The 24,795-nt window shown below is 38.5% G+C and overlaps 3 protein-coding genes across 3 annotated transcripts; all 3 read left to right on the forward strand.

The window, feature by feature from the left end:
* Window positions 1–580: 580 nt before the first annotated feature.
* mvda (mevalonate (diphospho) decarboxylase a) lies at window positions 581–7,180 on the forward strand (the record flags this gene model as incomplete). The annotated part of the gene is given in 10 exon segments (XM_038702380.1): window positions 581–1,246; window positions 1,449–1,519; window positions 3,758–3,872; window positions 3,976–4,122; window positions 4,350–4,549; window positions 4,779–4,853; window positions 5,192–5,410; window positions 5,891–6,006; window positions 6,214–6,322; window positions 6,698–7,180. Coding segments are annotated over 10 exon segments (1,209 nt in total). The 3' UTR covers window positions 6,779–7,180.
* A 595-nt stretch (window positions 7,181–7,775) lies between these two features.
* Window positions 7,776–11,338, forward strand: LOC119891034 (cytochrome b-245 light chain). Its single transcript, XM_038702381.1, has 6 exons — window positions 7,776–7,935; window positions 8,330–8,399; window positions 8,972–9,046; window positions 9,149–9,232; window positions 9,353–9,434; window positions 9,847–11,338. The coding sequence occupies exons 1-6, from the start codon at window positions 7,878–7,880 to the stop codon at window positions 10,036–10,038; spliced, it is 561 nt and encodes a 186-aa protein (XP_038558309.1). The 5' UTR covers window positions 7,776–7,877; the 3' UTR covers window positions 10,039–11,338.
* Window positions 11,339–13,220: 1,882 nt separating this feature from the next.
* LOC119891032 (transcription factor 25-like) lies at window positions 13,221–24,490 on the forward strand (the record flags this gene model as incomplete). Its single annotated transcript, XM_038702379.1, is given in 13 exon segments — window positions 13,221–13,842; window positions 15,508–15,654; window positions 15,753–15,824; window positions 16,411–16,535; window positions 17,604–17,669; window positions 17,773–17,855; window positions 19,117–19,247; window positions 19,990–20,089; window positions 21,073–21,166; window positions 21,272–21,364; window positions 23,838–23,943; window positions 24,046–24,205; window positions 24,403–24,490. Coding segments are annotated over 13 exon segments (1,481 nt in total), but the record flags the coding sequence as incomplete, so codon positions are not given.
* Window positions 24,491–24,795: the final 305 nt, after the last annotated feature.

The following is a 24,795-nucleotide window of genomic DNA, read 5'->3' on the forward strand; positions in this document are numbered from 1 at the left end:
CTTTCCACAGTCAACATATAGTATTGAGCCACAGTCGAATAACCAATGGAAACACTTTTATAACTGTTAGCCCTGCAGTTAGCAGGGCTTTACAGTCAGGCATTCGTTTTTACAAACACTACAGCTTAGTGATACTAAGGTCTACACTTTATCATTGAGTTGCACTTTTGTTTTCCTGTGTTGCCAGGTGGAAGAGGATAAACATCTAATTCTACAAGAAAGAGTTACTACTGTAGATGGCTAAAGGGTTTGCTTATCACCATTGGTGGAAGGAGTTTTCAGATCCTTCATTTAAATAAAACTAACCATACAGGTGTAAAAATGCTCAATGTCAAAGTCCTGAATTTAAACAGTAAAGGTACCCAAGTACTATCCACAACATGTACTTTTAAGTATCTAAAGTAGGCTCATTATGCAGGCAGAATGGCTACTGTCATTGTTAAACTAAATTAGAATATTTATATTAATGCATTATTCAATTCAGTTTTTCTTATATAGCGCCAAATCACAACAGTTTTCTCATAGAAGCAGCACTTTAATGTTTTAATTGGTCATGCTACTTTTAACTGCTTTATACTGTGTCATCAAATATGTTGTGAATAACAAGTATAACTGTTAAATAAATGTATTGGAGCCATAAGTACGATTTGCCTCTGGCGTGTAACTTAGTGGGATTTGGAAAGAATGGAAATATTCAGTACCTCAAATTTGTACATAAGTACAGTACTTTTCAACACTATCACACTATTTTTTTTCCACTTGTACTTACCTTAATACAGCTTTAGATATACAGTTAGATTAGTATACAAATTCTGTATAGATTTGAATCAACGCTACCCCAACAAACAGAGAGGTACGCAGAGCTCAAGTCCTGCTGTGGGAGGGTCTCTGTTCTTACACCATTTTCGCACGACTGTGGTCAGATGATCTGTCATTGGCTACTCCGGCTGCTTCGTGAAAACTGCGCGGCTCTGATTGGTGGCGGGGTTTGCCACATGCTCAACACCAGCCAATCGAGAGAGACCTCGAGGTAAAGTACGGTTGAGTTGGAAGGTTGACTATAGTTAGCTTAAACGTTACCTGCTAAACACGGGAGGAGCCTCGTACAGTGTGTTTCAGGATATTAAGGCACAGTTTTATCAATGCAATCATCGGTTAACATATACAGCTATGCCTGAGGATAGTATGGACAAGCCCAACATAGTTACATGTACTGCTCCGGTGAACATAGCTGTCATCAAATACTGTAAGTATCGACTTAAGTTATGTTTAGTCTCCAGTAAACTATATTTTATCTAATCTACAATACAAAAAATGTGTTTCTTGTATGGTGAATAGATTCATGCTTCACTGAATACTTAGTGTCGAGCATATGCAGATTGTTTCATTGTTATTATTCTGATAATAGTGTCACCTCAGTTACTCTGTTTTTAAAACTTACTTTTCAGGGGGCAAGAGAAATGAAGAATTAATTCTACCCATTAACTCATCTCTGAGCGTTACTTTGCATCAAGACCAGGTAAGAGTTAACATGGAAAACAGTCAGCTTTCTCAAGTGTTGTTGTTCCTGCCCCGAGCTGCTCCAGTGAGCCAACGTTTTCCTGCCATCACATTAAAAACTTCATAAATAAAAGTGTAAAAGAGGCAAAGGGTGTAACTGTTACTCACACTAGGCGATCCGTACCGTGCCCGAGCACGTTTAAACCCCAAAGTCCTGTTCGTTTGACCAGCGTGATCGCTCCTGCACGATACGCCTGTAGCGTGATCGCTAACGGTGCCCGAGCACCGAACCCCGACACAAACTCCACTGTGCCGTGAGAGAGAGAGAGAGCACTTTTTTCCCAATTAAGTGCAGCGTTTCCCACAGAATGACAGTCGGTATTGACTTCCAGCGATGTACAGCGTGATTATCTCGACAACCCAGCAGTGAACTAACGTTAAAATAGCTCTCCTTATTAGCTAGGCTTCTTACATGTTTGCTAATAACTTTTTTAAAGGTCGCTCTCCGACATTGACAGTTGTGTTGGACAGATTTGTGCAGCAGTGTTCATGAGACAGAGACAGACAAGGTGCTGCACGAATAGGCTTACCTTAATATGCGCACATAATATGTGGCGGGCCGCCACAAACAAGTGTGTGGGAATCACCGACTTAACATCCGGCTCGAATGGTTAGGCGCAATGTGGGTTAGGTACAAGTCAACCGGGCCTGGTGTGAGTACGTCCTAATGCTTGTCAGCGCATGCTTGTGTTTACTCGTAGGCAATGTTGGGCAAGTTACTCAGAAATTGTAATATATTACTAGTTACTTATTACTCCTTAAAAAAGTAATATTATTACTTATTACTGGGTGATAAAAGTAACTACTCACGTTACTAGTAAGATTACTATATTACTTCCAGTGTTTCCCACAGAATGACAGTGGGGGGGTGCAGCGGTGTTCACGAGAGAGAGAGAGAGAGAAAGAGGGAGCGAGCCGAGCCAGGAGGTGCTGCACGAATATATGCTCCTCAATACAGCTAAAAAATTATTTTAAATATGCCTGGTAAAAATTTGGAAAATCAGTATGTGGCGGTCAGCGTTGATAATTGCCCACAGTATTGGCTAATTCTGGGTTTTCACTACCACCCCCCTTCACCCCCAAACAAAGCAGTGTCCCCCGACCTTTTAACTAAGATCATATCCATAACAGCAGCAAGGAGTGTGGTATTTACAGAGCATATAGCCTAGGCCTAACGTTTCTACGTATGTAAATCCCGACTTTTAAACAGCGGTTTTTATGCACAGTATTCAGTAGTTACAAAACGTTACATTAACGCCACTCTCTCCCGACGAGTCAGAACATCACTGGCAGTAGCTGCCTGAGTTTCTTTCTATAAGTTTCACGTTGCTGTGCTGCTTCTGCAGATGCTTCAATAAATCAGATGTAGAAATGTTCGTGGTTGAAAGCTTTTTGCTGCTCGCACAGAGTTTACTATAGACGACAATGTTCTTTGCATCTTAGACTGTGACACAATAATGGTAGCAGCTACTTACAGCGGTGGAAAGAACGCCTCTCCCCCTCGCTCTCCATGCTTCCTTTAGTGTTTGGCTATCAGCGGACATTAACAACAAAGTCCGGTGCCGCTGAGCTGTCGCACAGTCGTGGATTTACAAAGATGATGTGTTCAGTAACGAGTAACGCAGCGTTACTTGCCTTAGTAACTAGTAATAATATTACCGTTCTAGAAAAGTAATTAGTTACACTACTTAGTTACTGGGAAAATAAATATTATTACAGTAACTAGTTAGTAGTAACGCCTTACTGCCCAACATTGCTGGTAGGCTAATTTCAGTTTGGATGGTCAGTTTTGAAATATTTATTCACTTGTGCTGCTTAATGCATGCTGAACTGGCAAAACTATGTACAAGATTTGTAGCAGAAATGGCATTATCAAACTCCTTCTGTCATGTACCCCCCCATTAGCAAAAAATAATCGTTCAATCAATCATTGACAATACAGATTTAGGTTAGCAAAATAGCCACTGCATTAGAATATGGTGTCAGCATTTGTTTTGTGGTTGCTGAAAAATATTTATTTGATTCCAATTATAGAAAATATTGCCCTTGCGTTGAATTGTGCCGGGATGATGGATAACATAAATGGTTTCATATATGATTTGCAGCTATCTTGAGGCTAAATTTTTAAGATCTGGTGTTGTATAAGTGACAAGTACAATTTGATCTAGATCTGTTTTGTCTTCCTCTTCCTGTCAAGCTTAAAACAACAACAACAGTTGCAACCAGCAGATCATTTCAGGAAGACCGAATATGGCTCAATGGTAAAGAGGAGGACATAACCCATCCAAGACTACAGTCCTGTCTTAGAGAAAGTGAGTCCTGGCCCTGTTTTTTTTTACTATTAAAAGATAGAGGACAAAAACTGGGAGTTAGAGAGAGTGCAGGCCACGCTCATTTTTCTGTTTCTGTATGTAGTTCGCCGATTAGCAAGGAAGAGACGTAAGGATGGGGAACCCAGTTTGGATTCAACTGGTTTGTCTCACAAAGTCCACATCTGCTCTGTTAACAACTTCCCCACTGCTGCCGGGCTTGCCTCCTCAGCTGCTGGATTCGCTTGTCTAGGTGAGAGTGTGTTTGTAAGCTCTATTTCAATACATGACCGAAATTACACTGATTTTGTATTTTTTATTTTGATAGCTCAACAGCATAGAATAAGAAAGGTTCAAACTATTTTATGTTGCCTGCGTGTGCCCATTCTCCAGTATGCAGTGTCCATCTCCTATTTGATATATCTTCTTTTAACCTACTTTCCTCTTTTTCGTCCTTACTTTTTCATCCCTGTGTTGCAGTTTACACCCTGGCCCGGGTGTTTGGCGTAGAGGGGGAGTTGTCTGAGATTGCTCGACAAGGCTCAGGTAGCGCTTGCCGGAGTATGTATGGAGGATTTGTCCAGTGGATCATGGGAAAGAAAGATGACGGCAAGGACAGTGTAGCCCAGCAGGTGGAGCCAGAGACCCATTGGCCTGAGCTCAGAATCCTTGTACTAGTGGTAGGTCAGTTTGTGTGCATTTGAGACTGAAAGTGACAAAATAAGACATCTGTGTCATTGTGGCATTTGTGCTCTATGGTGAAAGTCACATACTTGATTTCTTACTTTTATAAATGACAAATCTGTTGTGTAAGATGTGGAGCCAGTGCCTGGACTAGAGCACAAAATGCACCCTTTGATTGAAAACAGTAAAAGTTATATCAGGCATAATTAATGCACTTTGTCACAGGCCAGTGCAGAGAGGAAGCCAGTGGGCAGCACCTCTGGTATGCAAACCAGTGTACAAACAAGCTGTCTTTTAAAGGTAATGTACATATTCTTTATTATTATTTTACATTTGAATATATTTTTTGTCGGTTTTGTATTTTACAAGTATAATATTTGATCTGAAGGGCTTTATCTTTCTAATGTTTTTACCAATTATGGCTATTGTTGTGCACCAAAATACCAAAGCTAATTCTTTGTATGCAAACCTATTTTGCAGTAACAATGATTCTGATTCTGTTCAGTCTCAAACTCACATTATTCAGTGTACATTACTGTCAGTACTGTTAAATGTGAAGATTATGTTCATTTAGACATTAAAAATGTATTGTTACTGTGTGTGTGTGTGTGTGTGTGTGTGTGTGTGTGTGTGTGTAGCACCGAGCTGCGTCTGTCGCCCCAGGCCGGATGGTAAAGATGATTGAAGCGGTGCGGAGAAAGGACTTTGCTGCATTTGCTGAACTAACCATGAAGGACAGTAACCAGTTCCATGCCACCTGCCTTGATACGTACCCTCCCATCTTCTACCTCAACAGTGTGTCTCAACAGGTTATCAATTTGGTGCATCGGTATAATTCACACTACGGGGAGACAAGGGTGAGCAACTTTACGCCTCTTTTCAGCGAAAGAGCAGAATGCTTTCTATGTATAAGTGCTGTTGGTGTAGTGTGTTAACCCAGTGAGTACTGCATTATTACTGTCACTCAACAATAACACAACTCTGACAATAAAAGAAAGTAAAATAATTGTGAAATGTGTTGAGAAATGGTCACATCAGTTATGTGGAATGTTTGATGTGCAGTTAATCAAGCTAAAACATGTAAACTACAAATTTACTTTAAAAGTTCTTCAGATAATTTGTCTCTGGCAGTCTTCTAATTATAAATGTACTCCATGTATATTTTTAGTCACTTTACTTTTGCATCACTGCAGTCAGTCTACTGTCAGACATTTGCCTCAGCTCATGCAGCTGAATTTCTGAGATGGTGTAATGAAGATGTGAAACCTTTCAAACTGGGGAACAGAAAAACTCTCCCTCTTTGAATGACTAGTCACAGTCTGTTTGTTTCCCTTCAGTTGGCCTACACATTTGATGCAGGACCCAACGCTGTGATCTTCACTCTACAGCAGCATGTTCCTGAGTTTGTTCAGGTGGTTCAACATTTCTTCCCCCCAGAGACCAACGGAGGACAGTGAGTTGACAGTTACCAGACGTAATTAGCTTCAGGGCATAGCCCTCTGCAAAATATTACTCACATACAGACTAAGTAATTCATCTAAAAATATCATTTATATACACAATGATAGGTGGGTGGGTTTTTTGGGGGTTCCAAGTAAGCTGTTTTACAGAGTTTGCCTATTTGAAATGAGTCTATGAATGTTTCTTTCCTTCTCTGCAGGTTTATTAAGGGCCTTCCAGTCAACTCTGCTGCTCTAACTGAGGAGCTGAAACAGGCTATTGGTCTAGAGCCCATGCCAAAGGGAATAAGCTACATTATTAGTACCAAGGTACACACACAAGGCTGAACAATAAACAGTACAGAAGAATGATGATGTCAGTTGTCAGATTGCAAGACAAGTTTAGATTTGTGTCCACATTTCCTTTTACATAACTTTGTGTTGCACTTCTTCAGTTGAAAATTGTGGCACCATTCGTCATATGCAGTAGTTCCTCTGCTTTAATGATGTTACGTTCAGCGTCTTGGCCCTTAAATGTTGTATTAAACTGCACTCTTTATTAAATAGCAGTCTTTATTTAGGTTTGATTTAATTAGAACATGGTTTTAAATTAGATGCATTTCTAGATGTTAACACTCAGACACACTTGCAGAGGATGAGTCAGTGACATGATGACAAAAGATATTTTCTTGTTTTGTGTTCAAGGCTGGACCAGGCCCTTGTGTTGTGGAGGATCCCACTCAGCATCTACTTGGATCTAATGGGTTGCCGAAGAAAACTGAGTGATGCCACGCAGCCCTAATTGGACAAAGTTCCTCTGAGCAATAATGAAGCCAATTCAGGAGAGATGAATCATCATTAATCATTATGTAACTAGGTTTTTACAAATCACAGCAACACCAGTCACCTCCCTTAACATTGTGGACGCTAAAATGTCTTCTTTAATTATCAAACTGTAGTGGTGTGTTTCTCCCCATCTCTTTTTCACTCATTATTCCTGTATGATCCTGTATAGCGCTCTTGATTTCTCAGTATCTCCATATAGATACTGTTTCAGAGGTAAATGACTAACAGGACTTTAATTGTTTTTATTTTCATCTTGTGAAAACACAGTTTCAGCCCTACAGTACATATTGGAGTTATGTCAATGTCTCTAACAATAAATAAAATATATTTTAGTCAATATAATTGTTTCTTTTGCTTATTGCCATTTCCAGATTCAACTTTGATTTAGTACTTTTTTTGTCAGGGTCACGTCCAAAGGAAGGAAACAAAAATAATTAGGTTTGAGTTGACTCTGAAGACATAAAAAGGCTAATTTCTATGTGGCACCATTCCCCAAACCTCTCCCTTGTCCTGCATGATTTAGATCTCTAAATTGATTGATTGAAATGATCGACTCTGTATGAACTCCTGAAGCTGCTTGAGAACAAGCTAATTATTTTAATCAGCTTTGTTGGAGCAGGGACAGCTCTAAAATATGCAAGACAAGAAGGTAGTCTACTCCAGAAGCGGTTTGGAAACGCTGCTTTATGGATATGAATCAGACGTCTTTCAAGTGGTTTGTTTATAAACGAAATAACCTCATGAAGACAGAGTTGATCAAGATCTGTATATGAAATTCATGAACTCCACCTGGATGTTTGATCATTAGGCCTACTCTTACCTGGTGGGTGTGATTTGTTAGCCCCTCCCCTCGCGTTGCAGTCCTGCACTGTTCGGAAATGACGACGAATAAGCCCTGCCCCTAAAACTAACACATCTGCTACACACCTCACATCCCGTAAGCTGTATACACACGCTTCCTTGTAGAAACAGCCAAAAGTTGTGAGTCGCTCTCTGGAGAGTCACGGCCGTTTGCAGACGGACAGTTTAGGTGAACGCAATGGGGAAAATAGAGTGGGCAATGTGGGCCAATGAGCAGGCTCTGGCGTCGGGACTCAGTGAGTATAAACACTTTTTGTGAGGAAAAAATGCTGGCTATTTTCTGAGTTTCACAGAGATGAGTGTCTGATTAATTTACATGAGCAGTTTAATTCAAATAAAATATTTTCACAGGAAATTGTGTTTTTTTTTTTGCTGCGTGAACCAGCGTGCCGATTGAGTAAATTAAGTAGGCTAAAGTAGTTTTTAAAAAAAGTGAAATACTTATTGATTTTATTACAACATAATATTAAATCCTTTTAAAAATAATTCCGGCCTGCCTTAATTAGAAATTAAACTGCATTTCAGTCAATTCCATGCCCCAATCGCCACGGGCTTGCCTCTGAGTGTGGTCATAAAAGGTGTATTGTTTGTTAAAAGCTTAAATTTTATCTTCCTGTTTCCTTGTTTCAGTTCTCCTCACTGGAGGCATTGTGGGGGTTGCTGGACAGTTCAGAGGCTGGCAGTTTGCTGCTTATGCAGTGTATCCTTTATACAAAATCTAAAGAAGTAACACTCAAGTTGTCTCTTTTTTGAAAATGTTCAACATCCAGTTCCCAGTGGCCCTCTTCAAAGATCTACTGTCATGAATGTGAATTGTCTTTAGCAAAACTGATGTCTGTGCACAAATCACAAGCCTAAAAGCTCTGATGTGATTTAGGTGACTAAAAAGTAGCGGAGTTTGAGTAAATTAAAGCAGTATTTATTTATTTTTACAGTGGCACAGAACATAAGTGTTTACACCCAGTTTAGTTGCTCTGTGTACATGAGGTTGATAGAAGCTGAAAGACTGTCTTTAGCCGTAACACATTTGGTACATTACACAGTAGGCTGAGCACAATGCTATTATAAGGCTTTATTTTGTACCGTATTAAGCGTTTATTCATATATAATCAATCTTTTGGAGTGTTCACTTCCATTTAGATATATGAATCATGATAGTTTTTCATCTGGCATTCTTACCACGTTCTGCATATTCTTACATATTCTTTGTACCATAGTTATTATATGACTTAGTGAACTTTGTAAGATGAAACAGCCTTGACAGATAACTAGCGCTGCTGGGGTGTTTGTGTGTCTACTTGAGTACCCCAGAAGCAAGAGGTCCAAGGGCACTAGTATGGAAAGAACGTAAGTGAGGTCATTTTCATATATTATTAATTGTTTTATTGGACAAGTTCTGTGATCGCTAGTGAAGTTTATTGCTCACTCATATAACTTTCTTTCCCTCAGGGGCCAGTACTGCTTCACTGTGTGTGTCAAATCCTTTGGCCCATTGACTAGGAACTACTATGTCAGAGCATTTCTACATGCTGCGTGAGTTCACTAAATCTTTCCATGGCTGGACAGCATTCCTGTCATTCCCAATCAGTCTCTCAAACAAAAGACTTGTCATTATAGTCTCTCCACTTCAAAATCCCTTTCTGCCTTTCTTAGACTTTGTGTACCTGGAGGTTTTATGCTCGCTACTGTCCTCGGATGTGTCTGCCTCGGCATTGCCAGCCTCATCTACCTTGTGGTAAGTTGGTAGCTTTTACCACATTCATACAGTATAGCGGGTTGAATCAGTTTAAGTTCCTAGATGAGGCAGGAAGTGGCCAGTTGGCGGAAACAAGGAAATGCTAACAAAGAGAGGTTTCATGACGGATACATCTGTTAAGACATGGCCCTGTAGTTATGAAATCTGACCAGTCTGGGGTGTGCCTGAGTTCTTCAATAGCACCATAGATGCGGTGCCCAAAGATAGAAAGCTTTCCAGGATGCACCTTTTATCTAATTATGCATACAACTGCAAGTGTACAGAATAAGGACCTCTGCTACTGATCTTCCCATTATTGTTGCAATTTGAGCTAAAGATCTCAAGCATGCTTAACTTGATCTTACACAACCCAACCATTACTGACTTGTATTCCTTGTCGTCTTCTTTCTAGGCTGCTATCCGAGGTGAACACTGGGAGCCCATTCTTCCAAGAAAGGAGACCCGAACACCAGTTGGAGAGAGCATCAAGAATCCTCCTCAGAATCCCCCACCAAGACCTCCTCCAGAGATGCGCAGGAAACGGGTAGAGGACCTGGAGGGAGCAGCCTATGACAACCCCATCTCTGTCACTGCCAACGAGTAACCAAACCAGTACCCTGACCTCTGTATCCCTTCACCTGTCTGCCGGAGATCTTTGATCAGTTAAATCCATCAAAACCAGTCACAGGGGGACAACACCAGATTGTCTGATTCTGGAAATAATGAGTAGTTTTCAGGAAGTTTAGTGAAGATAATGACTGGACTACAGGTTGGGTCTGTACCTTCATACCTCAGCCTGCATATAGAAACATGTTGTATTGAGAATTCAGAGGATGGGTGCAGTCAATGTGATATTTTACTTTTGAAGAGAAATCATGCCACAGGAGGTAAATGTTAATGCTAGATGCTAAGTGGCAACCACTAAATATTATTAAATATAAAGTCAAAAGACTGGGTGATGTTTTTTTTTTTTTTATACCAACTACCATGTATTTTAAGCTGTGGTGCATCCACTGAATTGTGTTGCCATACATAGATCTCAGAATATATTGTATTATGTACTTACTCTCGGTTCTTAACCCCTGTGTATTTGTGTATTTCTTGAAGTCAACTGATCAAAATACTGTAGGACTACTACATTTTGTGTCTGTACTTTGACATCTTGTAAATCCTTGTGAATCCTGATGTGTCTTGTGTTTGTGCTTTCATATGTCTTGTAGTTTAAAAGTTTTCTATTGAAATTATTTTAAGTTATGACATTTGCAACTTCCTCCTTTCGCAAACACACAGAATTTCAATATACCAGAATCTCCCTTCCTCGTCTCGTTTCTTTTTCACATGGTTTGTCACAATGCCATTCTTTGTGGGCTTAAGATGGGAAGATGATGTTAGATAAATACATCTGCTTTCATTGCTTGTTGTCAAAGACATTGTGCTGTGGTGTCGATCTTTTCCTGATATTTCAAGGTTATCTTTTTGTTAAGCAGCTTGAGTCTGTGTGGAAACCACAGAGGTAGAATGGAACTTCCTTTTAACTTACTTTTAGGTTTGTGGGGCTGTAATATGTGAGACACACCAACAATGTACAGTACTAATTGGATTTACATATCATTGTATATTAATGCCTCTGATGAATACTTCTAAGTTACATTCCTGTACTGTCTTACTTATGTACAATCTGTTAGGGTTTTTTTATTTTTGTTTTTATTTTTCTTTATTTTTTTTTTCCAATAATCAACCTAAGATGTCATTTTCTAAATTGAGTGTATTTTCCGAAGGGGGTCCATTAACATGTACAGACAGGAGCGATGTTTCACACAATCCCCTCAACCTGTCCTACTTGCTGTACAAAGCTTTTCCATTATTTCACCTGGTGCTTTATCTTAAATGAATCACAGCCACTGCATGGGTCTAAGAAAGTTAGTTTTCTTTCTGATCCTTGATTAGAAGAGTTAAGTTTATGATATGATAATGGTGATGATAGAATAGCATGCATACCTTTATCTTTATTAAAGGGAATTAGTGAAGGCAAAAATAGCATATTTTCAATATTTTAGAGACCCCACAAAATTTCACAAATTAGGTTTTTAGGGGAGCTTCCCCTGGCTACCCTGAAGTTCACACCAAGTTCATTCCAATGAAATAGGCCTTCTGAAGAATTGCCCATCAGGTTCAGGCAGTTTTACTCAGGTTATGCTGCCGCCTCCTGCTGCATGAGAGAACTACAAACACACTGAATTGATTTGAAACAGTGTTGCATTGAGTTTTAGGCTAATTTAACTTTGTTAAAACATTTAAAAACAATCGAGTCCAATACGAATTTCAATGAGATACAATATCAAGAAATATCCTATTTAGAAACATAGAAACAAATATATTTTGAAATAACTTATTACTAACTAATATTAACTAATATTTGTCCTAATTTGTCAAATGTGAAATTAAATTATAACGTTTCTTAGAACTTAAAGAATGGATATATAGAAATATCTTTTTTTTTTTTTTTTACAGAAATAAAATAAATCTGTGATCAGAGGGATATGATAAATTAACAAGACAGAGGCTAGGACACTGTAGGTTTATAGATGCTATAAAATCAACCAACTGGGCTACGCAAATATAAACTAAACAGGTAGTCTTGAGACCATGGAGTGCTTTGTTTAAGAGGTTTTTCAAATCCAGGTGATTTCTTTCTTTCTTTCTTTCTTTCTTTCTTGTTTGGTGAGTGACATAGTTACAGGTCCTACATCCAAGGACATGGTCATACTTATACCTTCTGTTATTATTTGCTTATGATCTACCAATTTCTTACATTGCATGTTTCATACTATGCATACTGTTTGTCAAACTGAATAGTTTAGTATTTGGCTCTAGAGAAAATACTTTTTAAAAACAAGACATTTGGCTAACATTTACACATTTACAGAGATGTTGATCAATGCGATTGAATCCTGTAAAAATAAAAAAATATTCTCCTTAAAAGGAATTAATAGTTATTTATTGATACAGTTTGTTCAAGATAAAGATAAAGGAAAGGGCAATTCTACTATATAATATAGTTGATGAAAGACTAAGAACAACACATAAAACATTTATTCCAATACAGAATCAAAGGAACCTAAGAATGGAAAGACTTGGTTTGCTTTTGTTATCCCAGATTATCATTAAAAAATAAATATATATTAAGGAAAGAACAACAGATCACTAAACAGCACATACAGTCGAGATGTTAGCTATTATAATGGATTTACAGTGAATAGAGGAAAATAAGCTAAATAAGGTCATATTATGTTCAGACTTGTTGTCAGTGCTGGTATCATTGCAGTCCATGTCATCCCAATACTGACCAGATATACTCTATGAAATACATGAAACAATATTCAGACTATTTAATATAGAAACAGCAGTCAGGTTCATGTGGATCCCAGCTCAAAGAGACATCGAGGGGAATGGCAGACTCAGTGGCTAAACAAACTCTGAAGCAGGACAGAATCATGGAAGTAGCTTTCAGGAAAGCTGAAGCTAGAGCAGTAATATGGAGCAATATCAAGACTGCTTGGCAAAAACTAATTTGGATGCAGAAAACAAAGAACGTCAACTATAAAGTATAGGCTATCAAAAAGTGGATGGAATGAAAACAACAGGGAAAAACTCCAGAGAGCAAACAACCCTATCAAGGCTAAAGTTAAGACACACAGTGTTAATTAAAACAATGCACTTAATGGGGAAACATCCATCAGGGCTATGTGAATGTGGTACAGAGGAAGAAACGTTATCTGTCACTGCCATAAGTATAAAACATTGAGAAAAGCTAAAGAAATGTGAAGTTGGAGTATTCAATCTTAAGAATTGATTGAGCCTTAAGGAAGTAAAAAAAAACTCATAAAGGCTTTATGAGATAGTTGAAGAGATTTTTTTACTGAGGGAAACTCTGCTTCACACTTCAGCATAGTGGGTGGCTGTAATGCACCTTCAACGTTGTCACCATTAAAAAGGGGAAGAAGAAGAAGTCGGTTTTCATCTAGCCTGTAGAGGGCAGTAACACGCTGGTTAGAAGACCAACGTTAGAAGAAGAAGAAAAAGAAACCAATGGAATTGACCCTCATTTCTTTGGTTTGCTGTGTTTGTCAGCGAACTAAACAACTATTTTATCTCGAATCTAGCGGTGTATGTGTCCCATGAGCAGTGGATAATGTCTACCCGGGCTCTGCGAAGGCTCAAAGGGAAACAGCGGGGTCAGGAGGCCTTGGACCTCGGGGATCTAACTTCGGGTGACAGCCCAGAGGAGCAGGCTGCGGGTGCGGAGGAGCAGCTGGACACGGCCAATGTTTCTTCCCCGTCTGGCAGGAACAGCCGAAAGGCAAATAAAAACAAGGCTCAGAAAAACTTCAGCAACCTCTATGAACTGGTAAGGTGACTGTGTAATTAACCATGTTACTTTTAACATGACGTTAGTATGCGTTTCTTCCTGCCAAACGTTTGACGGTTACAGCAAGCTCTCTGTTGTAAAACCTTGCTAACACAGACTAACGTTAGCCGCGTGGCGTAAGCTCCTTTCTCAGTTTATTTAACTAACTCAAGTACATTATATTTTAGGTTAATGTTAGCTAACACGGTGTCTATCACATTGGACAAAGTAGTCTTCATTGTGCTGTACGACAGGCGTGTTTACCAGCCTTTTTTAAATTGTTCTCAAAGTGACACAAAATGGAGACATAACTAAAATACTCACCTCTCCATGTTTTGTTTTGATGTAACGTTAAAGACAAATATCCATTCATTTTTTATCCAATTTTGGATAAATGTGGTTGTGGATGTTCAAAACTAATAAAATCAAGGGGATTCGTACAGGCCTTGCCTTTGATAAAGATGATCGCGAAAATATAGTCCTACTTGAATTGACAGCGCGTGGAAAGACTTGCTGTGATGAAATTATTCATTATAAAAAAGGAAACTTAGACAGTGACCAACCAGTCATGAAGTAAGAGTTGCTTTGTGTTATGAAGCAAGGGGTATAAATAAAGACATCATTTCGTTATTATATCAAGCTGAAATCTACTTTTTATCAACTTCATGACTTGAAGGGAAGCTGAAATTCCTTGTCAAAATCCCAATGCAATAAAAATAATTTTCAGTTGTTTAGGTTAATGTTAATAGATATGAGGCAGTAGGGCTGGCAATGAAACAATACTGATAATTATTGCAATATACTTACACACTATACTCAATAACAGTATAACATATATGTATGTATGTATGATGTATATATGTTGAATATATCGTCAATAAATGTTTAATTCATTTGAATCACAAACAAATTAGGACTTAATCTTTCTATTAAGATATTTATTTTGTTGAGGAAAAGGGACTGAAAAAAGATTTGTCCTAGTTTCATATTTTTTGAAAATTTTTAACATAATTCTTTTGAATGTTCTACCTCAGATTTGTGACATGATCCACTGTTTGGCATCACGTATTTGTTCTGACCATAAAGAAAAGTTTCAAACCACAATTAACCATCTGGCTTCTTCAACTTTCACTCAGGAGCAAAAGTCTTTAAACTTGAAAGAAATAACGATTTCAAATTTATCGTGATAATTATCGATATAGAATGGTATGAAATTCACCCAGCCCTATGACAAAGTCTCACCTGCATATTAGGTTGTACTGTTTGTCACAGTAACAGTAAGATCATTTAATGTATGATCTGTTTATATCCACCACTTAAAAGGAAGATTTATTCAGAGTTCAGATTGATAAAGACCTTAAATCTGAACTCTATGCTTATGATTTATTCACACCACAAACCATCCACCTATATGGCTGGACCTTGGGTTGGCGTTGTTGGCTCACAACACTGAGTTTGTATATCCTTTTTCTTGTCATCTTAAACACCAAACTCTTGTCCATGAGTGGTGACTGACATTGGATAGTTGTAACCATGACAAGATTTCAGGAAACTCTGTTGTTGTCTTGATGTTGGACAAAGTTCTTTGCAATATGGGGAATTTACTCACTTTTAGCACTGCTTTATCCAACACACTTTCTTGCCATTGTCACATGTTTTCACTAGATAGGTGATGCAGACAATGAGGCAGAGGAAATCTCAGCTGATGAGGAGGCAGAGAAACCAGATGGAAATAAAACAAGTGGCATGGAAAGGAATGAGAACGGAGATATTGAGAAGCCGGATCAAAAGAAAGAGGGAGCGTCTACAAAGGTAAAGATAAAGTAGTGTGAGAGGATGTCTTTCTGTCATCCTCTGATTTGACATATTCTGCTAATCTAATAAACTGTCATCTCTCTTTTGTTTAAAAGTCTTCATCTGGAGACAGAGTTAAAAAGAAGAAGAAAAAGAAGAAAACGAAAGTGACATCAGAAGATAGAAAGGTACATTTGTTGAAGGATTCTATATCTGCTCTGGCAACACAGTTGTAAAACTATAATATAATTAATGATAACCCACATTATAGTCTAAGGATGAATGATCACTTTATTACTTATTAATATTTTTATTAATATCTGTGAATACAAGGGTTATTCATGTACATGGAGAGTGGACTCACACAGCAAAGTGCACAGTATCTGAGTAGTATCTGTCTAACTAGAATTTCCCATCCTTTTTAATATGAGAAACATTTTACACAACAACTTGACCTTCACATTATTTGGACACAGTATCTCCCTTAACTTGTTCTAACCAGTTGCTGCATTCACACACATAACAGACTTCTCTCTGTACTTCTGCAGTTCAAGTTTGAAGATACTGTCTGCTTTCTTTCTTCTCTCATCAAGACAAAACACATTTTCCCCACCTGACAAGCACCCAAGTCAAATTATTCTCTTTAAAGCAATATGCTGTTAGTTCGTTTCATTAAACTACTCCTACAATATACAAAACTGTAGCTCCTTATGGTAAGCGAATGACTTGATTCTGTCTCACTTAATTCACTGAGTTTTTTAAAATAACTTTCAGGGGGCTGTACCGGATGATAACATTGATTTATTGCTGGAGAACCTGGAGCAGACCAATGGTCTGAGTTTGCAAACTGAGGATTGCGGAGGCTCCGACAGAAAATCTGTGCTACACGTGGAGCACAGGTGAGGAGACAAACATCTCTCATGTAGACAAAATAAATAGATTCAGATCAGGAATCCATTTTCCCCCCATTTCTTTCACCACCCAGACTTGACTTGAGTGATGACAGAAGTATAAATCTGTACATTTACATGGTTTTAGTGAACTGTATAATTCTAGTGGTCCATCCATCCATCCATCGTCAACCGCTTATCCTGCGTACAGGGTTGCGGGGGGCTGGAGCCAATCCCAGCTGGCATCGGGCGAAAGGCGGGGTACACCCTGGACAGGTCGCCAGTTAATTCTAGTGGTTGTTGTGTTAAATAAATGTAAGCTGTTACATGGTTATAAATGAACACAAATATACATTTTTGTGATTTCTAATTTCCACCATGTGGTGGCGCTTGGCTCACACCAGAAAAGCAAACTGTTTGGAGGCTGGCTATATCAGCAGATGCACTAAATTGGCTCAACACTGATTAAAACTTGTTGCACATCTGGCCACACAACCAGTGACCAGTCAGAACAGGCCATTTCGATTTGCTGTCAGATTGTAATGCAACCACGTTTATACAGAGCAAGCAGTTTAAGCAGTTTGATCACCTTTTGGTACAATGGATGGCGCTAAATAACGCAAACTCTGTATTGCTATTATGTCATTGATAAAAATTTTATAATATGCTCTCAATAAACAACCACTAAAAAGTTCATCTTAGAGATTACTTACTTTCGTTTTGGTTCTGTAAACTGACAGTCACAAACTGTGAGGCTTGGATTGGGTATCCCACTGATCATGCTTACTTACTTACTTAATCTTGCCCTCCACATGTATACTATTTGTCCATCAGGATTTCCAGTCAACCTGCCAATGTTGCCTCTTGAAAATCATCGGGAAACATCAGAATCAATTTTAGAATTTGCTTTTGTGTTGTAGATTCTAGAGCAGACATGAACTTACATGTCTAAAATAATCAAAATCAAATGCTAGATGATGTATGTCTGTGTTTCCCTGGAAATGTATTTCCTCAGCTGGCACACTTTGCCGTTTAGCCTGTCAAGATCTGAATGTCATTTATGCTTCACTTCATTAGGAATCTCAACCCAGAGACAGAGCTGAAGAGATATTTTGGGGCTCGAGCTGTTCAAGGGGATCAAAGGTAAAAAGAAAAGGAAAATGTTCATGAGATTGTTTGGATTTAAATGGCCCACGCCCTCTGTATAAATACAGAATATTCCTGTGCATTTTTTTTCTTTTGACAGACCTCGACAGAGAAACAGACAGTTTCACCGTACCACCTGGATGACCAGTCCTAAGGACAGCTGGCCTCGCTTTAGCCGCCCAGGTAGGTTTTTCCTTGCAGTCATTTTAATTAGAGCGTCTACCTTTTTAAAATCAGTCAAATCATTTCAGGCTGTGACTGACCTATTTCCTTTGTTGGTATTAACAGCTGTTTCACAAAATAATAGAATTATCCAATTAAAAAGTATATACAATATTAATTAGTTTGACCCAACTTGACACTGACTCTTAATATGTTGTTTAAAAATGAAAACACAATGGACTTTGTGGTTGACCAGTAGTCTTAAGAACACACATACACACACACAATTGTAGTTCTTATGTAATGTGAAATTTTATGGGCATATTTAGTTTAATTTAAGCATATTAAAGTTTAGCGCCTCATACAGAAAATATTTAATTATATTATTATTAATTATAGCAACTTAGACTCTTTTATATGTTCTGGTTTTATGATACATAATTGAAACAAACAAGCATAGCACTTTTAGATGGTTCTGCGCCTTGTGGTTTAAAGGAAGCACAAGCCACTATTTATAAATGGTGATGGCCTCAAATTACCTTCATTGCTATATGTATTCATAAATTTAGCTAGCGTAATATCGGCTGACCGTTTCATTTGTTATGTTGTCATCATTAAAACTGCCTTGTTGTTTTCACGCTGACAGTCACCATTAAAGTTTTGTTTTATCTTTTTTTTTTTAATTGTTCATGCCACGGTTTGATTAGGTTTTTCCCATGAATGTCAACTTAGTTATCCATTAAAGTGACAAACCCAGCCTTATCAGCACCCAAAGGAAATTGTTCAAATGCTGACTCTTCCTGTTGTAATAATGTTTTGGACCAAAATATTAGTTTGTTGAAAACATTATTGATGACACCACATTGTTATAACATGGAGATGATCAACAGAAAAATGTATTTATAAAGCCATGACACACCATGAGAAACCTAGATTTACAATTGTTTTAGCACAGTGGAAGAGTGTTGGTAGACACAAAATCCAAACGGCAAACAAATCATGTTCAATAAATCATGGTTATTATTATATTTATATAATTAAGGTGTAATGTTATTCAAACGTGACATGCAAGTTAACTGGAACGTTTAATTGTATAACTGTAACCGTTTACGCATATGAGACATTTTTACACTGTGATATCAATTGCAAGGGCTCATCTAACCTTTTGTGTGCTCTTGCTTATTCAATTCTATGAGTGTGAATAAAATATATTTTAACCTCGTATCACCACCCTGTTGTGTCTTTCTTCATGTGTTCTTAACTGAGCTTGACGTCTCCACAGGAATCTCAATGACCTTACTGCAGTCAAAGGACGGCATTCAGTACTTCACCTTTGAGCACAGCCGGGACTATCAACAAGTACAGTTCAAGTTCCTGGATGCTGTCGAGTCCATGGATCCCAACAACATTGTGGTAAAAAAAAAAAAAAAAAAGTTGATCTCTGCTATGCACTTTGGTGTCACTGAGTTTGATGATGATGATGTAGCAATATTTCAAATCCGGCTTCCTCAGTTAAAATAATCAGCGATATGGGTGGCAAGAATGTCCATGTAACAGTGCATAGATGAAGCTATCTATTATAGCTTTTTCAACTCTTGAATTGGCGTGAAAATCATCCTGTTGAATCATCATCACCATCAGCATAAACAGTCGACAGCTGCAGTTAACATATACTTGTTCAGAGCCATATAAGACGGTGTACCTAAAACTTTAGGAGAGACTGAAGTCAGAGTTTAGTCCCAAGGATTCTGAATATACTGTACTGAAATTATGTTTTGACATACCAACCTGACAGAAAATATGTGATATTTCAAAGAATTTGAAATATTTAGACCAAATGCTTGAAACAGAAACTTGTGACTATGCTTGGTGAATTTGATACCAACTTCATTAAATTATCCATGTGACTCTTGTGTTTCTGCATGCACACTCATGCATGCATGAGTATTATTGTACAGTTATAACCCAGGCTATGCTTGTAAACATATTGACATATCTGCAGTTGCAGAGATAGTGTAACCACACAATCAGCGTGGACGCATTTTTATTACACACTGAACCAATTCTTGTATCGTAATCCAACTTCTTCTGTTAAACATTTTCTCTATTCTGAAGTCCATCTCTGTCAATTTGACTCATCCCTTTTTCTCCACAGGCCTTGCTACAGCTGAACCCTTACCACATTGATTCCTTGCTGCAGCTTTCTGATGTGTGCCGCATACAGGAGGATCAGGAGATGGCCAGGGACCTCATCGGTGAGGATTATGGGCTCCTTCCAGAAATTACAGAAATTCTAAATCAAAATTTGTTCGGGGCCCAGCAGTAACCTAGATGCCAAATCATTCATTTCACATCGAATCATACAGGGGGGGATCCACTACATTTGACCAGAATCAGCGTAAGGGCAACTGATTAATGCAGCTGAAAGGCAAACTGACACTATTGTTGTATTATTGGATATTAAGTGTATGACTTACTATATTTTTAATCTGTTATCAAATGTCAAACCTAATTAGTTACAGGCCTGAGCTGAATGCATAATTTTTCCCGCTTAATACACAAGCTCCTTCTGTTGTATTTTTATGCTTTTATAGATGCCAGAGTTTGGAATAGACACAAGTTAGCTAAATTCAAAGCTGACTTTGGTGCTGTTGGATTCAGTGTATTGCTAGAGCTGAATATTTGCTTTTTAGACTGACTCAAGATATTGGTGTAAGATGCAAAAAGGGCTGTAGAGAAATCATTAACAGTTCCTATTTTTTTGTCAGATTATCAAACAAAATCGTTATGGTTATTTTTGTGCTCAGCGTGCTTTTGGAAATTTTAAATGAACAAAACGACCATTGTTAAAAAGTGGCATGCTCCATGCAAAGCACAATATTTGTTTTATTATCACAGGCCCTCTCCTCGACTGGATAGCTTATGTCGAAGACCAGAGGGATAATTTAACAAAGGGCATTTGTCCTACTCAGGCAAATGTATAACATGCCATCAGTTGAACATAAGACAGAGAAGTAAGACATGGTTTTCGGTTCAGGTCTTTGGGATGCAGTGCCCTGCTGTTGAGGTGATTGTCTGTGAGAAGAAGTTAACTGACACAGCCCAGCACCTGCAGCGTTTAATAGCTGTTTAGTACTGCTTTGTGCACATTATATCATACTCATTTGCTGATGCTTCAATGAAAATATTGTATTTTTTTTGTTGTGATTTTAAATCAATTGTGTTGGGTTTTTTTCAGAGAGGGCCATGTACAGCTTTGAATGCACTTTTCACCCTTTATTCAGTCTGACCTCAGGAACAAGCAGACTTGATTATCTGAGACCAGAGAACAGGTTGGTTGTTTCTTTTTTCTCTTTTTTTAAATTTTTGTTTGACACCTTGCTTTCTTGTGGGGCATCAGTGGCATTGTGTGTAACTGTGATAATTTCTGTTCGCAGGGCATTTTACCTGGCTCTTTTTAAGCACATGATGTTCCTTGAGAAGAGAGGATGCCCACGGACAGCTTTGGAGTACTGCAAACTGATCCTCAGGTACAAAGGGAAAATCTCAAGCACTGGGAAAGCTATACAAAGTTAAAGGGAAACCAACAATTTAAAAAGAGCTTTATAGATAAAAACCCACAGGCTTCTCCATTTAGAGCTTGACCACAAGTGGAGATTGCGTAGTTGCATGGGGGCGGCCGATTCAGGGCCCTGGCTAGGCAGGGGCCCCGCTCCATGGGCCGCGAATGTGTTGTCAGTTACTTTTAGACACAACCGCACAAGAGAATTGCATACAGGTATCATGCACTGTAAAAAAATATCAGTTCAGCCGTTCTTATCAAATGAAACAGGCATTTCAACCCTGGTTTCAATAGTAAACCATCACAAGAATGACAGTTACCAACAAAAAACACTATATTCTAAGCAGACACGTTAAAAAAAACATAATTCACAAAGTAAATTTTGTATTTCAAACAAATAGGATGCTTATTATCATGGGGATTCTGTGGGACGGACTTCGGCTGCTATATATCACCCCAGACTCACACAGGCAGCATTTATGCCGCGGTTTAGTTCCGTCCTCAACTTCCACTGGAAGCCTAAGTGTTTTCAGCAGCGGAGCGTGCAGCCTGCCCCACGTTAATGACTTGTTTTTAATGTGTCCTTTTTGTGCTTCTACTACCTTCTTCACAGCTCTATGTGACCCGCTTTCGTTCTGATCTGCAGATCCCACAGGGAGCATTTTGCCTGCCTGATTTTGCTGACATGTTTAGATTTTGTTGATTTAGTGAGTGCTAGCTTTTTGACCTTCTACTATGATTAAATAGGCTACATAGTTAAATTGTTTCTTTTTTGTCTGTTTTAACTGTTGATATGCGATTGGGGGTCTGCACAGGGTATTTCATTTTGAAAATGGCTTCGTATTCTCTCCAGAGAGGAGCGGAGGGACACTTCTGGTGTGAGCACAAGCATTTACTAGAGTGGCTGCAATCAGCAAGGCAGCCGCAACGCAGACAGACGCAGGTGGGCCCCGTGCTCCGCCTCCACTGTGCTCAAAGTCTAGCTCCGCCACAGAGCTTGACCTGTAACATAACTTGCAACCTCTGTTACAGCCATTACATCCCTGGTATATTTATGACTAACTTGTCTATACTTTTCCCATTGTCTCTGACCAGCACTCTAGCTTTAGAGAAAGGAAGGTGCCAGTGTAGACACTCTTGTCTTTGTTTTGTGTCTCCAATTTCTTTATCTGAAATCACTTTGAAGTGAGTATTACATATGATCACGTGGCGTTCTAGCTAAACAAAAAGAACTCTTATTTCCCTGAATAAAGTAACCACCGACAGCAGTCATCAGACTCTGAAGATATTCTTCAAAGACTGTTAACTCGACTATGAGGTTTGTATTCTGCCAGTGGTGATCCTGTTCAGGCACAGGGGGGGAAATGAAAAGTAAAATTTTTTCTGTTGTGTGACTGCTGATACAGATCAGAGATGTAACCCTCAAAATTCTTTATATGGTGGAAAACAGCCAAACATGTGTTTCAGGCAAAGTCTTCCACATTCCTAATGTGTGTTATTTTATTGATGACGAAGTGTTTTTTTAAAGACATTTTAATGCTTTTCTCCATATTAAACTATATAACAATTTATGTGCAATAATGTGTTTGTCCAATACATGATAAAATAATTTACATTTACATTGCTTACAAAATCCAAAAACAGTCTATGTAAGTGTTTAAATTTCATTACTTAAGATAAAACCTCATGTATCGTGCTGGTAACGGAGACCATTTACACAAGTTCCCTACACTGTTGCTACCGGTCTGCCATAGCTTGAGCTATACAACCTACCCGTAAAATGGGTATCTATGATTTTCATCAAACTCTGGCTTCCTGACTTCGTGACAGCTATGTTCTGGTCCTTTTGTAAACCAGCAGTGTGGGAATGAAAGCTGACGGCTGTCCCCCTCCAACCACCACTGATTAAATCACTGTTGGCTTAAAATGGCAACGTGATTGATAACAGAATCTTAAAAAGCTCTGTTTGAATAAGTGTCTCACATATATAATGTGATATAACACTATCACTCCAATGTTTTAGAGAAAAGAAGCTATTAAATTTTTATTCCCTTGTTTTTTAAAGACTTATTTCACTGTCATTGTCAGTAGCAATTTGTGCACAGCAGACTGACAATGTGGTCAAAGCTGCTACATGGTTACTTAAATTGGTCAGCTGCCCAAGCTTCAAAATGTACTCTGAAAGCAAACAAAAGAGCAGTGGTGTTTTTCATCCTGTCTTTTTCCTGATGTCGTATTTCTTTTGTTCTTTTGAATTTTAATCTAAATGTCAACTATAACCAGAAGTGCCTTTTATGAACAGATAAATGTTTCCCACAGGTTGAGAGTTATTTTAATTATTTATTTTATGTTATATCCTACAAATTGTGATTCAGAGTCTCTTTTTGGTAAAGTTCCTGTAGTAATCATTTGTCTTGTCTGTCACTTTTTTTTTTTATTAGTTTGGACCCAGACTCAGACCCACTTTGCATGCTCCTTCTCATTGATTTCCTGATGCTGCGTTCCAGAGAGTACCAGTCTCTCCTTCAGTTGTATCAGGACTGGGAGGTAAAGTGTGCTGTCTTGTCTGTGTGTGTGTGTGTGTGTGTGTCTGTGTGCACTTGTAAACTTTTCAGTCTGATACAGAAATGGTTTGTTGTTGCTTTTCAGGAGCACAGAAATCTGTCCCAGCTGCCAAACTTTGCATTCTCCACTGCCCTTTGCCATTTCCATCTCAGTCAGCAGGAAGATATTGATCCTGAAGAAAGTGACAAACGACGACAAAAAGCTGACCAGACCCTGCAGAATGCTCTCATCATGTTCCCTGGAGGTTAGACTCTCAGAAATGAACCACTACCAGTATATGGATATTTAGAAATGATTGCCCCTCAGTCACTTCCTCACATTGTTTATGGCATGACTAAAAGGGTTTCCACAACATAGTAGCGAAGACTTACCATTCACACCAAAGAAGTTTTATGTATGTATTTTCACGTACTTATGTTGCTGTAAATATGTTTTCTGCAGTCTTGATGCCTCTACTGGATCTGTGTACTGTGCAGCCAGATGTCACAGTCACCTCACATGCCTTCTTTGGCCCAAAGAGTAGGATAGGGTAATGTATGCTCCCTTTGTTTTCTAAAGTGTGGCAAATCCAGTAATTAGTGCCATGAAAATGGTCTCTGTAATATTAACATTAGCATGGTATCATCTGTTCTTCAATTTTGTATAGCTATTAACTATAACAAATGTGATATGCTATTGCTATAAATATTTTGCAAATGCTCCGTATTTGTATAGCGCCTTTCTAGTCTTTTCGACCACTCAAAGCGCTTTTAGACTACATCTGCATTCACCATTCACACACATTCATTCACTGAGCCTAAGTGCTCAAACAAAAACTAACATTCACACACTGGC

The sequence above is a fragment of the Micropterus salmoides genome, unplaced genomic scaffold (assembly GCF_014851395.1).
Source record: "Micropterus salmoides isolate LMB-PRFRI ecotype aquatic unplaced genomic scaffold, ASM1485139v1 Ms_hic_scaffold_67, whole genome shotgun sequence".
NCBI lineage: Eukaryota > Metazoa > Chordata > Actinopteri > Centrarchiformes > Centrarchidae > Micropterus > Micropterus salmoides.

Bases quoted from the DNA above. Each gene is read 5' to 3' on its own strand.
- LOC119891034 (XM_038702381.1), top strand. From the start codon at position 7,878: ATGGGGAAAATAGAGTGGGCAATGTGGGCCAATGAGCAGGCTCTGGCG. The intron at 8,400-8,971 runs GTATCCTTTATA...ACAGATAACTAG, and splicing joins CAGTTTGCTGCTTATGCAGT to CGCTGCTGGGGTGTTTGTGT. The intron at 9,435-9,846 runs GTAAGTTGGTAG...TCTTCTTTCTAG, and splicing joins CCAGCCTCATCTACCTTGTG to GCTGCTATCCGAGGTGAACA.